General features: G+C 32.1%; 2 protein-coding genes across 2 annotated transcripts in view; both read left to right on the top strand.

Annotated features, from left to right (window-relative positions):
* LOC111050423 (lymphocyte-specific helicase-like) overlaps window positions 1-3,349 on the top strand; it is a 73,542-nt gene extending 70,193 nt beyond the window's left edge. Inside the window, exon 14 of the mRNA XM_039439387.1 lies at window positions 1,382-3,349. Within this exon, the coding sequence (XP_039295321.1) occupies window positions 1,382-1,741 (360 nt within the window). The 3' untranslated portion in view covers window positions 1,742-3,349. The remainder of the gene's footprint in view (window positions 1-1,381) is intronic.
* Window positions 3,350-4,113: 764 nt separating this feature from the next.
* The window catches only part of LOC111050414 (leucine-rich repeat and coiled-coil domain-containing protein 1), a 32,087-nt gene continuing 20,779 nt past the window's right edge, over window positions 4,114-15,421 (top strand). The window contains exons 1-5 of the mRNA XM_022336731.2: window positions 4,114-4,662; window positions 13,194-13,385; window positions 14,208-14,361; window positions 14,877-14,986; window positions 15,287-15,421. Of these exons, the coding sequence (XP_022192423.2) occupies window positions 4,519-4,662; window positions 13,194-13,385; window positions 14,208-14,361; window positions 14,877-14,986; window positions 15,287-15,421 (735 nt within the window). The 5' untranslated portion in view covers window positions 4,114-4,518. The remainder of the gene's footprint in view (window positions 4,663-13,193; window positions 13,386-14,207; window positions 14,362-14,876; window positions 14,987-15,286) is intronic.

Here is a 15,421-nt window from a genome sequence, read left to right on the forward strand (position 1 = left end):
TATTTTTTAAAGTTTTTTTTTGTCTATATTAAAGTATAATCAATTTCTCTTCGAAAATGATATATCAAACTCATCTTAAGTTCATAATATGTTTCCAATCGGTAAAATAAGTGATAAGTTCCAAATGTCTAATGCTATAAGATAGGACTTGAAAGTTTGTTTGGAATCTTAATGGCGAATTTGTACCATGTGACCGAGCTAACCAATCAGAAGCGTGACAGTCAATGGCCATACTGTGGGTAATATAGTTACCGTAGTTAATGTTAGTGTTGAGGCCCAAGAACTATTTTCATCAGCTAAGCAAAGCTCAGAAAAAACACTTGTGTTGTTATTAGGGTTTAAACTGTTTTTCAATTTATATACCGCTATGAAAAAGGTTTTTATTGAATAGTGCTGAGACACTAGTTCTTTTACAGATTGTTTTTCTTTTTAGTGATATCAGTGAACAATTTTTCGTACTAATATCCACGTTATATTGTCAGAATTCCTATAAATAACATCAATCGACAGTATATATATAGGAATGTATCGTTCTGTCATTATATATCTCCCCTTGTGTTCATCACTTAGTTATAGGTCCTGCTTTCCAATGAATTGTTGCTCTGTTGGGCAGAAAAAGAATACCATTTGTTGCTATGGCAATGTTGAAAAAAATTATCTCTGCCATTGTGTGGACGCTCCTATAAGTAACAATGGTATTCTATTTCTACCATTGTGTGTACACTCCTATAAATCAAATCAAATTTTATTCACCAATTAACAAAAGTTTTACAAGAAAATAAATAAATAATTTGTTGTTAAATAATTGGCGTGGCTAGAAAAAGGAATCTTGTGCTCTAGCCACGAGTTCAAAACATTCCTTACCTATATTTTAACATGATTTTAGAATCAATACAGCTCTTTATAATATAATACAGACCAGTACAATACAGATAGACACATAAAATATAAAATCATATACTTTATGTAATCATATAATATAACCAAGATACTTCAAATATTTTCAATAGCACTAGAATTTCAAAATAGATTAGTGGACATTTGCATACTTCAATAAACATTATCAATAGCAGTAAACATTTACGATATTTAAGAAAAATTGAAAACTATATTTTGTTTATCAATTGGGAATTTTAAAGTAATAATTTATTTTCACCCATTCCTTTGTTGAATTAAGTTTAGTTTTTGTTATTTTTGTAGTGATAAAGTCTTCCGGTATTTTATTTATCAACTTACTTCTTTGATACTCAAATTTGCGTTTGCGCTTTGTTAATGGCATTAACAATGGTATTACCTTTTTCTTGCCAGCTGGGCAAAATTTATTAGAAATTAGTAATTTAGATATTTCGAACAATTTTTTAATTGGTGAAATGTTTTGTAGAACCCAATGGCTGATCTGCAGGCTCAAGACAGGGCGCACCGTATCGGTCAAACGAAACCGGTTGTGGTCTACAGATTCACCGTGTCCAACACGGTCGACGAGAAGATTATAAAAATTGCAAATAACAAGAAAACCATGGAGAAGGTGGTCATGAAATCTGATGTGTTTAAGCTCAACCATGTACCTCAACTCGATTTACTAGAACTCGCCATGCTTCTGAAAGAGAAAAACGAGAAGGAGTTTGTGCATTCCAACTCGTGTGGATTTACTGAAGAGGAACTTGAACAATTACTGGATCGTAGTGATATGATGGGTGCAGAAACCAGCAAATCCAATTCATCAAACTCACACAACAAATAAGAAATTAACCTCGCTAGGTGTCCAGGCTGAAAGCTGTCGTTAAAGAGCTTGTGAAAAAAGCTTGACAGTTGCCATAGTTGAAGTTAGTGATTTTACCGAATTCAGTCAAACTGAATTTTATACCTATGGACCATTTTAGTCAGTGAGATTTATGTTATTCATTGTAATAGAATTAATATTGTTATCGATTCCTGTCCTATATATTTACTTTATAGTCTTAATCAATTTCATTGATAGTATTTATTGACTTTGGTGCCTAAAGACTTAATTATGGGGAAGTCGTCTAATATCATAGCCACCTCTAATACAGGTATTAGAGGTGGCTATGCTAATATGCTTTGATTTACCTTTCAAATCTGTACATTTCTTGAACGGCATTTTTTAATAAATCTTCAGATTTCTCATAATCTTGGATTAATCTAAATAAATTGAAAAGACCAGATCCGTTAATAGTTTTTTCCATATACGAGAGATGTTTTTTTGAATTGTTGACGGACTTCGAGAGGAAATCATGGGTTTCAATGATATTGCCTTCAGAAAGTTTGAAAGGTTCTTTACTCGTTTGAATTAAGTTGTTTCTTTTTTGCTGCGCACAACTCCACACGAAACTGTAATTATAATTCACTATTATTATTATCATACATTGTGATAGGATTAATATTTTATATTCCTGTTTTTGATATGTAATTTGTTCATTTAGTTGCAAGTGTAACAGAATAGAATTTTGATCTACTTGTAGCAGCTGAATTATTCAAGGGTCAATAAACATATTTATACATTGTCTACCAAATACAAGAAATAGCCTAGCGCCAATACTTATTTCTAACATTGTTTTTAATCATATAAAAATGTAATTTTCATCGTCATCTAAAATATCCAATTCTGACTAAAATGCGCCTTGGAATTTTAAGTGCAATGAGGCATTATTAAGAAAGTGTGAGATTCTATGAGAACATTAAATCAAACATGATAAACTTCGCCTTTATAAAGTGCTTTATACATAATCATTCTTAATAAAATAATGCAGCGTTTTATATTTGTATGTCTGACTTCGTATTATTCATTTAATTTACTTTTAAGAATCATGATATAAGACTATTATATATAATTATGCAGAAAAATTGCATTAAATATAAAAACAATACGCTATTGAGTTTTATATGAAATGAATGTAGGTACTCTATGTAAGTTTGAATAAAGAGCTGATAGGATCCTATTTATTTTCATGTTTTCATTAAAGTCTTGATAAATTGAGTAGTAGAAGGCTTTTCAATTCATATCCCGACTAGATAGTGACTAGAGGTTTAAAAATGCAATTTTTTTTTAATTAAACCTGAAGAGTTTCAGTGATGAATACTGTACAACATACTAGTATTGAAAAGATTAAAGAAGTGTTGAGAGGATTAAGGGATATGCTAGACCGTTTAAAATGATTGAGGAAAAATAATATAGATTTGGAATTTGAAAGGGGCCTTGAGGCTTTTTAAAATAAATTTCGTCCTCAATTTTTGATATCTTTGTTCATATTGAATATCATGTTCTGAATAACTGTTTGAAGTTGAATTATTTTGTATATGTGAACCAACTTTTGTGATTAAATAATGTTTTGAAAACTCGTGCTTATTATATGACTTTACCCGCCATGTAATCGTAAATATTGAAGGAGTAGCCGTAGTCGAGTGGATAGACGTTAGCTTTATAATTCAGAGGCACGGGCTCAAATCCGTATTTTTGTCGGGCCACTCCCGTGTATTTGGATGGATACGTTAAGAGGTCGGTACGGGCTGATATTGATTAGGTTGCGACCTCAAAACACTGACACCAGACCGGAGCGAGTCATGTCTCAAGATATTATCATGATTTTATTTTTAATGGTTTATCAACAAATAGTGAATAACAGAATGATATTTACTACAAGATTTCCCAGTTAATTCCACAATAACTCCTGAACGCTTATATATATTTTCAAAATTAATAGTAAAATCAATAATTGCTGTAGAATATTTTAGTAAATTTATTTTGAGTACAATGAAATCAAATGCAGGTCGATAAATATTGCAATCTATAGTTTTGATTGAATTATATTGAAAATCAATATAGAGGTCAACGTTTTACTAGTTTGCAAAACTTGAAATAATTTAATATCAGCTACCACTTCTACCAGTAATCATTACTATTGCAATTTGCTTCTGCTCAAACCTTAGGGCCAAGCCACATAAAGCGTTTTTCAGATGAGTCGGAAGAGCATGAAGCTCTCTGATTGGCTGATTTCCGAACGCCAACCCAATCTGACAGCTTCCTGGCCTGCCACTCGTCTGATAATTGCCTTATGCGGCTTTGCCTAAAATATGGCTACATTATCTTTACTGCTCATACAAAATCAGCTGGTCAAAAATAGCGCTACAGGTATCAAATTAGGTCATAATACCTTTTTACTGATTTGCAAATTTTGAGATTTAACTTTATTTTGATAGTTTTTTTTAATCAACCAAAAACGAGAAAAGCAGATTTGGTGAAAAACCGGTTTTGTAATATTTGAATACAAAATCAGCAATAACCAATAGAAGAATCTTCTATTATGTATTTTTATAGCAGTCTTAAACTACTCACCATTAATCATCATATGATCTGATGGTATATTATTTATTGACGTCAAATCATGAGTGGGCTTCTATGAAAATGTTTTCTTATTTTTGTTTGGTGTTTCGTAATTGAAGTAAATTATTCTCGGTATTTTCATGTGAATACACTGTTAATGTAAAATATATTTTTTTGAAATGAGAATGTCTTGTGAAGAAGTTGCTGATTTGGATAGAAATGGTCAAGTTTTCAGGGTACGTTCAAGTGATACTGAAGACTGCATGAATTCCCAACTCTTGGATCTTACTATTCAGTCTGATGATAATTGCAAAGGATCAAAGGTAAAGAAATCAGCTACCACGAAATTAAAATTACAGATTTTAAAAGATACAAAGATAAAAAATAATTTCAATTGAAATAAAATTATAGAATTTTTTTGATATTCACTTTAACACAACATGCATGAGCCAACACACTTTTGAGTCATTTTCAATTTCTCTAAATGACTTAAAAAAGTTAGAAAAATGTTGAAAGAATCAATAAAGAAGAGTCCAAGAAGCCATTTTGCTTCTTGCAAGGGGTTTGCGCAACAAATTAGGGGAAAGCTGAATTTTTGCAGGCTGTTAGTATAGGCCTACATAGTACATACAGTTATTAATTTAATTAAATTAAGTTTTTTCTGAAACTTATGATTTTTATAATTATAGATTAGTAGTTGTTCGTAAACATTATTTGATAACCTAGAACCTAACAGTCCTCATCGTTACACTGCTTGCTCCTTTCCCCCACCCAATCTCCAACCGTAGTTTAAAACTGCAATGGTTTTTCGATGCAAGTAGGTATATACCTATATCTCGGCTCCAAATTAAGTTATCGATCTGATTTTATTATTCAAGGATAAATGGATCTACAATTAATGTAGAATAACATTTCATCATATATATCTATTGTTCAGAAAGTTATTCCCATAAAAAGTCAGGAAATTTTTATCTCATAGTTTTATATGTTGTCTAATAAAAGTTTACGCTTTCGTTTTTCAAGAAAAATGTTTCGTAAAAAAGTTATAGCTCAATCTCAATTGTTCAGTTGATCTGCACAATATAGGTATAGGCTACTTTTTTTGGCGCTAGATGCCTATTTGAGTAATACTTCCACCTTAGACTAATTGAGCTGCCACCAACAGGTGTTTTCATGGAAAACTATTATTATAATATAATTATTTATTATTATATTAATCATATAATGTGCCTTTTTCCGTTCTCAATGCCCGAAAGCTCGGATAGGAGCCCTTGGTGATGGAGAATTGTATTTGGTTTCAAATAATAGACCAGGCATTTAATAAAATTAAGAATAAATAATATTGTTTTGAAATTAGGTAAGATTTAAGAAGCCGAAGATTTCAAAAAATATATCCTCTCTCCAGAGTCCAAGCCATTTTCAAACAAACGGAGTAGATGAAGACAAGTACAGTCAAACCTCTCTATAACGAACCTCCACACGACGAAATCCTCTATACAACGAGGTCCTTTTTACCTGGTCCCATGACATTTTAGAGTTTTGGCTGCTTATTTACCTCTATTTAACAAATTTCGGACCTCTCAACAACAAAGTTTTCTCTTTACTTCAACATACAAAATGTAGTGTGTATTGGAACCAGACAGTCATTTTCAAGGAATTGTTTAGTTTCAGCAGATAGGTCAATAGACTAAAAATAATGACAATTCAGGTAGGAAAGAAGATAGAGTGGTAGACAATCAATACAGGTTGAAACACATGAGGGTGGTAGACAGTCAATACAGGTTGAAACACATGTCGGAAATTGAATACAAGTTACTGGAAATGTAGAATTCCAAAAATTCATTTGTAGAGCAGGCATGTAAACGACTGGACTTTCTCATCCCTGCTTCTGTCACACATTTCAATTGTTAGAACTAGCCATTTATGAATGAAGGAACGGGAATGCTGGATTTCCCCATCCTCCCATCATTTGCTTTTGTCATACATTTCAATTTTGTAAAATGTGTGACATTTCACAAAATGTCACTATCTACGTTCTGGATGTTATGTTTCATGTACCATATTCATTTAATTACTGCCCGTGATGTATTATAAGATCATGCCAGTTTTCTTGACAGAATAACCTCTTGATAACAAATACCTCTCTACAGCGAATTTTTTCTCGGGATAATTGACTTCGTTATACAGAGGTTCTACTGTAATTGGTATAGAATTGTAGGGAATCTTATCTTCTATTAGCCTTGTAGTCTCAAATTTGTTTTGAAAATGCACTTGAACGGAAAAATCCTGGTCCACAATTTGATACCAAATTCAATTGTCTATCACCAAGGACTTCAGGGCATCAAGAACAAAAAAAGGCACATATAATAATAGTTTTCCCGAAAAACAGCTGTTGGTGGTAGTATTGCTCAAGTGAGCATCTAGCGCGAGAAAACTTATTATTATATTACAAGATGAAGACCATAAAAAAGAAATACTAAATCTAAAAAATCAATGTAGTCTAATGTCGGAGGAAATAAAGAAACTAAAATCTAAATTTGATAATACTAAATGTATGATAGAACCTCCGTCCAAATGCAAAAAATAGAATCTAACCTAAATGATGGGAAATGCTCTGAAAATGGTCGAAATAAAACGTACAGTGAGGTTTTGAAGACAGCAACCAAAAATATAGCTGAGGGAAATAAAGATAGGAAAGGGAGAGTTCTGCTACTGACGTCCAGTCATGGACGTGATTGCAGTGATCTCCTTGATAAAAGATTAAAAAATAAATTTGATGTCCAATGTTTTTTCAAGCCAAGTGCATCAATTAATGCAGTTGTAGAGTCAGCTAGGGAACAAACTAAAGACTTTGATGAAAATGACTATCTAATTGTACTGGGTGGCTCAAATAATATAAATGAACCTAACTTGAATCATCTTCCTCAAGTAACAGAAAAAATCAAGGAAATTGTGCCACTCAGCAAAAAAACAAACTTAATAATAAGTACTATTCCTAATAGGTTTGATAGGCCAGAATTAAATGAAGCAATCAATTCGACAAACAAATCAATCCATAATACAATCAACAGCCTAAAAAATAAGAATTCTAAACAACTGGGGATTTGTTTTCTAAATGAAAGGCTGAAAAGACATAACTTCACTAATCATGGGTTGCATCTAAATCGATCTGGCAAAGTAATCTTTTGTAATAGATTGGCAGAGCTGATTGAAAGCCGTTTGCAATCCTCTGGTTTAAAAACAGTCAAAAAAACAAATAACGATTTTTTAGTAAATTGGCTCAAAACAGGGAAAGGGAAATAGCTACAAATGCTAGAGATAGAGTAGCACAAGATGGTAAGGTTTTTAGTATTTATCATCAAAATATTCAGTATCTTCGCAACAAAATTGACAGATTAGAAGTATTTCTTAAACAGGAGGATCCTGACATTGTTATTTTCACAGAGCATGGCTTAAAAATAAAGGAAATAAATCAAGTTAGGATTCCAGGCTATTCACTGAGATCAGAATTTTGTAGAATAGCTCATAGAAGTGGTGGTGTATGTATATTCACTAGCAATGCTAAACATACCCAACTTATGAACTGGATTTTGTTAAGAGATTTTCTGTTGAGATGGATTTAGAGGTGACGGGACTAAGGTTAAAAATTGATGATCGATTTGAGGTAGCAGTGTTAGGTATCTATAGGTCACCAAATGGAGACTGGCAAAAATTTTGTGAGCTGCTCCATACACTTTTGGAAATTACAACCGCTCGTTTCACAAATGTTATAGTAGTAGGAGATTTCAATACCGATTTTGCCAGGCAGGATAAAATGACAGAGGATATTAGAGATATTATTAATATGAATAATTTAGAAATTAAGGTCCACGAATATACAAGAGTAACTCGAACTTCACAGACAATTATTGATAATATCCTCACAAATATAGAAGGTTGTAATGTCAGGTTAGGTAGCTCAGATCTATCAGATCATAACTATCAAATTTTAGATGTTAAGTTGCAGGGCCAGAATCCAAGCAGAAAAAAAACTTTTGTGAAAGAAATTCAGCAATATGAGCTAGGAAATATAAATTGTTTGAAGCAGGAACTGCTTCAAGAAAATTGGAGTAGTGTTTATAACAGTTGTAACCTAAATTACAAATATAAGCAATTCATTGATACTCTAAGATTTCACATTAGTGTATGCTGTCCGATAAAAAAAGTCAAAGTAAAAAGTAAATTAAACAAAGTAGATGAATGGATAACTGAAGATATCCTTACTCAAAAAATATTGTTAGGGAAGCTTATGAGGAATTTAAATTAGTGAGGGATGTTCCGAGTGAGGTCAAATACAAATGTCTAAAGAAAAACTATGCAAAAGAAGTGAGGAAAGCTAAGTGTAAGAAAACAGCTGAAATATTAACAACTAGTACCAATTTTAACTCTGCTGTTTGGGAGGTAATTAATAGAAATAGGAGAGCAGCTCAAAAGGATACAGTTACTAATGTCCCTAGGATAATCGATGAACATGGAATTATATGGATGATAGTATAGACATTTGTAACTTTTTCAATAAATATTATCAACAGGTTGCATATAATCTCCAAAAGTCACTGAACACTAATACTTATAATACAACTACATTAAATGCTGAGCCAATTGAAAAGGTATTTAAATTTCATCCATTATCAAGAGATGAGTTGTCAAGAATAATAAAAAATTTGAATAACAAAAAAACAGTAGGATTGGATGGGGTCTCAAGCAAAATTTTAAAAGAATGTGAAAATGAATTACTGGACCCTTTATTGCATCTCCTTAATACTTCACTAGAGCAGGGTATTTTCCCTGATGATCTGAAACAAGGAAAAATTTTGCCAATTTTCAAGAGCGGTGATTCTGAAAGAGTTGAAAATTATAGACCCATTAGTATTCTAAATGTAATAAGTAAAATTTTTGAAAGAGTAGTTTTAAATAGGTTATTGATGCACCTGGAAGAAATTAATTTCATATGTGATGAACAGCATGGGTTCCAGAAAGGGAAATCTACTAAGACTGCAATAGTATCCCTTGTTGAAAGACTAATAGATATAATAGATTCAGGTGAGAAGGCAGCCGCAATATTTCTTGATTTATCCAAAGCTTTTGATTGTGTGAACCATAGAATATTATTGGAAATACTAAAAACTGTAGGTGTGAATGGTATAGAACTAAAATGGTTTGAATCATATCTCATAGGTAGAAACCAGTGTGTTGAGCTTACCAAGGTGGATGGGAATGAAATAGTAAAAATTAAATCTCAAAAACTGGAGGTCCAGGCTGGAGTACCTCAAGGCTCAATTCTGGGTCCCTTACTGTTTCTGTTGTATGTGAACCAATTACCAAAAGAGTTAAAAGATCACAGAGCTCTGTTGTTTGCTGATGACACATCGCTTATCTTTAACAATTATTTATTAGATAGTCTAGAAATAAATGCTTTTACTGGAGTACAGTCAATTGTCCAATTCTTGAAGCAAAGGCAATTAACAATAAATAGTAAGAAATGTCAATTCCTACAATTCAAAAGTAAATATAATTCAGTAGAGGATAGAGAAATAAATGTGTTTGTAGAGGAAAATGAATTAGACCAAGAAGAGAAAGTAGCATTCTTGGGAATTTTATTGGACAGGAAATTAACATGGCATCCTTACATTGAGAGGATATGTAATAAGATATCATCTGGGGTATTTGTCCTGCGGCAGCTTGCTAGGCTGAATGATAAAAAACTACTGTTAACTGCTTACCATGGACTCATACTATCTCATATTAGGTATGCTATTTTAGTATGGGGTAATTCATCTCAACAAATATGGACAGAGTGTTTAAGATTCAAAAGAAGGCACTCAGATGTATAGAGAAAGTGAATAGGTTAGACTCTTGTAGGCCTTTATTTAAAAAGCTTGGTCTATTAACTGTGCCATCTTTGTATGTATATGAAGTTGTAATGCATGTGAAAACGAGTGGTGTGATCCAGAATTCAGATGTTCATGAGTATAATACGCGAAACAGAGCAGATTATCATATAATGGGTCACAATAGTAGGTTATTTGAACAAAAACCAGATTATATTGGTAGGAAATTTTATAACAAGCTACCTCAAATCTTGAAAAGTAATGATGATTTGAAGATTTTCAAAAAACAAATGAAAAAATATTTAGTTGATAAAGCTTTTTATAGTGTACAAGAGTTCCTTTCAAACCTAAACTAGGTTGAACTACTTAGTGTTAGAATTATTATGTAATAACATGACTTGTCTTATACTCCATGACTGGAGTCTTTAGGACGTAATCTAAAAAAAAAAAAAAAAGTTACACTGCTTGCTCCTCCCCCCCACCCAATCACCAACCGTAGTTTAAAACTGCAATGGTTTTTCGATGCAAGTAGGTATATACCTATATCTCGGCTCCAAATTAAGTTATCGATCTGATTTTATTATTCAAGGATAAATGGATCTACAATTAATGTACAATAACATTTCATCATATATATCTATTGTTCAGAAAGTTATTCCCATAAAATGTCAGGAAATTTTTATCTCATAGTTTTATATGTTGTCTAATAAAAGTTTACGCTTTCGTTTTTCAAGAAAAATGTTTCGTAAAAAAGTTATAGCTCAATCTCAATTGTTCAGTTAATCTGCACAATATAGGTATAGACTACTTTTTTTGGCGCTAGATGCCTATTTGAGTAATACTCCCACCTTAGACTAATTGAGCTGCCACCAACAGGTGTTTTCATGGAAAACTATTATTATAATATAATTATTTATTATTATATTAATCATATAATGTGCCTTTTTCCGTTCTCAATGCCCGAAAGCTCGGATAGGAGCCCTTGGTGATGGAGAATTGAATTTGGTTTCAAATAATAAACCAGGCATTTAATAAAATTAAGAATAAATAATATTGTTTTGAAATTAGGTAAGATTTAAGAAGCCGAAGATTTCAAAAAATATATCCTCTCTCCAGAGTCCAAGCCATTTTCAAACAAACGGAGTAGATGAAGACAAGTACAGTCAAACCTCTCTATAACGAACCTCCACACGACGAAATCCTCTATACAACGAGGTCCTTTTTACCTGGTCCCATGACATTTTGGCTGATTTACCTCTATTTAACAAATTTCGGACCTCTCAACAACAAAGTTTTCTCTTCACTTCAACATACAACATGTAGTGTGTATTGGAACCAGACAGTCATTTTCAAGGAATTGTTTAGTTTCAGCAGATAGGTAAATAGACTAAAAATAATGGCAATTCAGGTAGGAAAGAAGATAGAGTGGTAGACAATCAATACAGGTTGAAACACATGAGGGTGGTAGACAGTCAATACAGGTTGAAACACATGTCGGAAATTGAATACAAGTTACTGGAAATGTAGAATTCCAAAAATTCATTTGTAGAGCAGGCATGTGAACGACTGGACTTTCTCATCCTTGCTTCTGTCACACATTTCAATTGTTAGAACTAGCCATTTATGAATGAAGGAACGGGAATGCTGGATTTCCCCATCCTCCCATCATTTGCTTTTGTCATACATTTCAATTTTGTAAAATGTGTGACATTTCACAAAATGTCACTATCTACGTTCTGGATGTTATGTTTCATGTACCATATTCATTTAATTACTGCCCGTGATGTATTATAAGATCCATAAGATCATGCCAGTTTTCTTGACAGAATAACCTCTTGATAACAAATACCTCTCTACAGCGAATTTTTTCTCGGGATAATTGACTTCGTTATACAGAGGTTCTACTGTAATTGGTATAGAATTGTAGGGAATCTTATCTTCTATTAGCCTTGTAGTCTCAAATTTGTTTTGAAAATGCACTTGAACGGAAAAATCCTGGTCCACAATTTGATACCAAATTCAATTGTCTATCACCAAGGACTTCAGGTCATCAAGAACAAAAAAAGGCACATATAATAATAGGTTTCCCGAAAAACAGCTGTTGGTGGTAGTATTGCTCAAGTGAGCATCTAGCGCGAGAAAACTTATTATTATATTGAGCAGAAGGATATAGAAATTATATAACAGAAGGATAAATAGTAGAAGGACGTAAATTATATAGCAGAAGGATACCGTATAGAAATTATAGGACCTAGAAAACTTTGACTTGTGATACAAAAAGATGTTAAAACGAGCTATAGCTTTCATTCGAAACATTTCTTTTGAAAAACGAAAGCATAAACTTTTATCAGACAAAATATAAAATTATGAGGTGAAAATTTCCTGACTTTTTATGGTAAACAAATTCCTGAACAATATATATACGATGAAATGTTATTCTACATTAATTGTAGATCCATTCATCCTTGAAAGGGTTAAATCAGATCGATATCTTGATTTGGAGCCGAGATATACTTTGTTTTAAGAAACCATTGCAGTTTCGAACTTATGTGGGTGGTTGTTCTGTTTAAGCAAGCATTGCAACGATGGAGCTTCTTGGATACCAGGCTATGTAGTATGTAGGCCTAGCCTATATACTACCACCATGCAAAAATCCAGCTTTCCCCTAATTTGTTGCGTATCAATGTTTTTATTGACTGGTCAATAAATGGTGCAATGATATTTTTAAAAAATACGTTTCTTTTGTCACTGGAGAATTTATAAATAAAAGATTTATAATTTAGTCAATGCTCTTTCAATATTTTAACGATATGAGATTCTCTTTACTCTTTTGTTACCGTATTGTATATGTGTATTGTGTAAAAATTAAAATAATGAACGAATTTGATTTGAAATAATAATATTAATCAATATCAAGATTTAGAGTAAGATTTGCTCTACATGTTTAGACAATCTAAGGTAACAGAAGTCTTTTTTGATTGCAGTCTATTAGCAGTCGCTTGAAGACCATCGAATATGAGATTGAATCTCTTCTGTCAGAAGCAAAGTCCGACTCGCGACACAGCTTCAGTAGGCCTATGTACCGGATGGAATCAGGCGGCTCCATTGCAACCAGTTTCAACTCCATTTATAGAGGAAGAAGTCGTGATTCTAGTTCCACAAGGGATCTAAAAGTTGTAAGCTGTTTCATTTTTTGCATTCTATTGTCACTTCCATAGGTAAGGTTTATTATTTATTTGAGATTCATATATTGTTATTAGTTTTAAGAGAAGTCAACATTATGATTATGTTTACTATTTTTCTATAGCTTACATTGGTTATCAAGGCTACTTTATATCTAAAAGTGATTTATTCATTAGAGATTAATCTAGTTACGGTAATGTCTAGGGTGAATGAAAAGGGTAACGTCTAGGTTTTCTGTTTTATTTCTAATTGCAACTGTCCCCAATATAATAAAAAACGTTACCTACTGGCGTTAAAACATTCCGTAAGTTATAATGAAACATTCACGTTTTATAGTAGCAACACTGTTTCTGTTTGGCTTGATAATGTGCGACACCAGCACGAAACATGTTGCCACTATTACATGTGTTAATAAAGTTTTTTTAATAATAACTTATATAAATTAGTGAGGAAAAATAATGTATAACCAACAGCATATGCCATAGGTGGTATTGATAAAGCTTCAGATGATCTACCTTTATTTGAATTAAACTACCTTATGTAGGTACTAATTTATTGCAAGCAAGTCAAAATGTCAACCTTTTTTAAATATCTACGTATTTAATAAGATCCTCTATTAATAGGCTATTATGGCATCAATAATATAATATTAACATTTCCAATCGGATATAAAAATAAAGATTGATAGTTTTTTATTATTATAAAGAATAAGGATATCTGAGGATAAACGAATAAGGATATGTAAAATGTATTAAACTCATTCGTTCAACTGTATCCGAATTTATAAGATTCAACTGAATTAATGTTTCATTCAGGCTTCAAGAACTGTCTCCAATACATCTACAAAACTATCAGAGAATAAAGCACCGAGAGTTCCCAGTAATTGTAGATCTCTGTCAGGCATGTCTCAGGGTGATAATGGCACTATTCAGAGTTATCTTCACTCAATCAACAATAATGTTATAAAAAGTAAGTATTTTTTTTATTGAAACCATAAGTATGCAAATTTCCTCTGATATGCATATGTTTTTGTAGAATTTTTTGCTTTGGTATAAGGCTACCAAATGAATGGAAGAACTTTCTAAATTTGTGTATTTTAGTAAGTTATGTAAGATTATTCTCTAGGTCTAGTGTTGATTAGGTCTACCAGATAATAATAATCTAATTCTTATCAATGAAAGTTGTTCACCGGTATTGGGCTACTTCAGAGAGTATTTTTTCTAAACTCGTGTGCATGGGAAGAAGAATGATGATGATGATGATGTGATTATAGTCTGGTGAATACTGACCTATATCTTGACCTATAGCTTGAAAAGGACATATGTAGGACAAAGGTATAATAAGGTCCTACCTTATTATAGATTGAAATTCAATAAAACAAGTTTCCATTGAATACGATAAGTATCAAATTCTTGTAAAATTAGACTAATAGTATTACACGACAGATAATCAAAAGAATAAGATGGAATATAATATGTTTACAGCATCAAGGGTGATATCCAGAATGACCGGCACATCAAATATTCATGATAATAGATGCTCCTCAGCACCAACCAGTGACTTCGCTCACATGGAAAGAATAAGGAATTCTAGGGTAAAGTATTGAATGAGATCAAAATTGTAGAGAAAAACTACCTAATAATAGTTGTTTATCTTGTAAATCCTCGAAGAAATTAGCCTATTTTTGAACCCAAATAATTTGTGTGTGTGTGTGTGTTTTTGGGTTGAATCTGTGAATCAAGTTTGATCATCTATCCAATAATATTTTTGACATTTATTAAAATAATAAACTTATTATTTTTTTACACCACATTATTGGATGTAACCACTGACATTGAATAATTTATGCATAATAGATTCATGCATAATTTATTAATTGTATAAATTTCCACAGGAGTATCGTATTGAAATAGAAAAGAGACTTCTAGCCGAAAAAAGTTTGGAGACACTCAAAGCCGATCTTAAAAAGTGTCAGCAAGAAGAGAAAAAGCTGAAAAATATAAAAGGGAAGATGGCATCGCTAACAGAG

Source organism: Nilaparvata lugens, chromosome 1 (assembly GCF_014356525.2).
Source record: "Nilaparvata lugens isolate BPH chromosome 1, ASM1435652v1, whole genome shotgun sequence".
Lineage (NCBI taxonomy): Eukaryota > Metazoa > Arthropoda > Insecta > Hemiptera > Delphacidae > Nilaparvata > Nilaparvata lugens.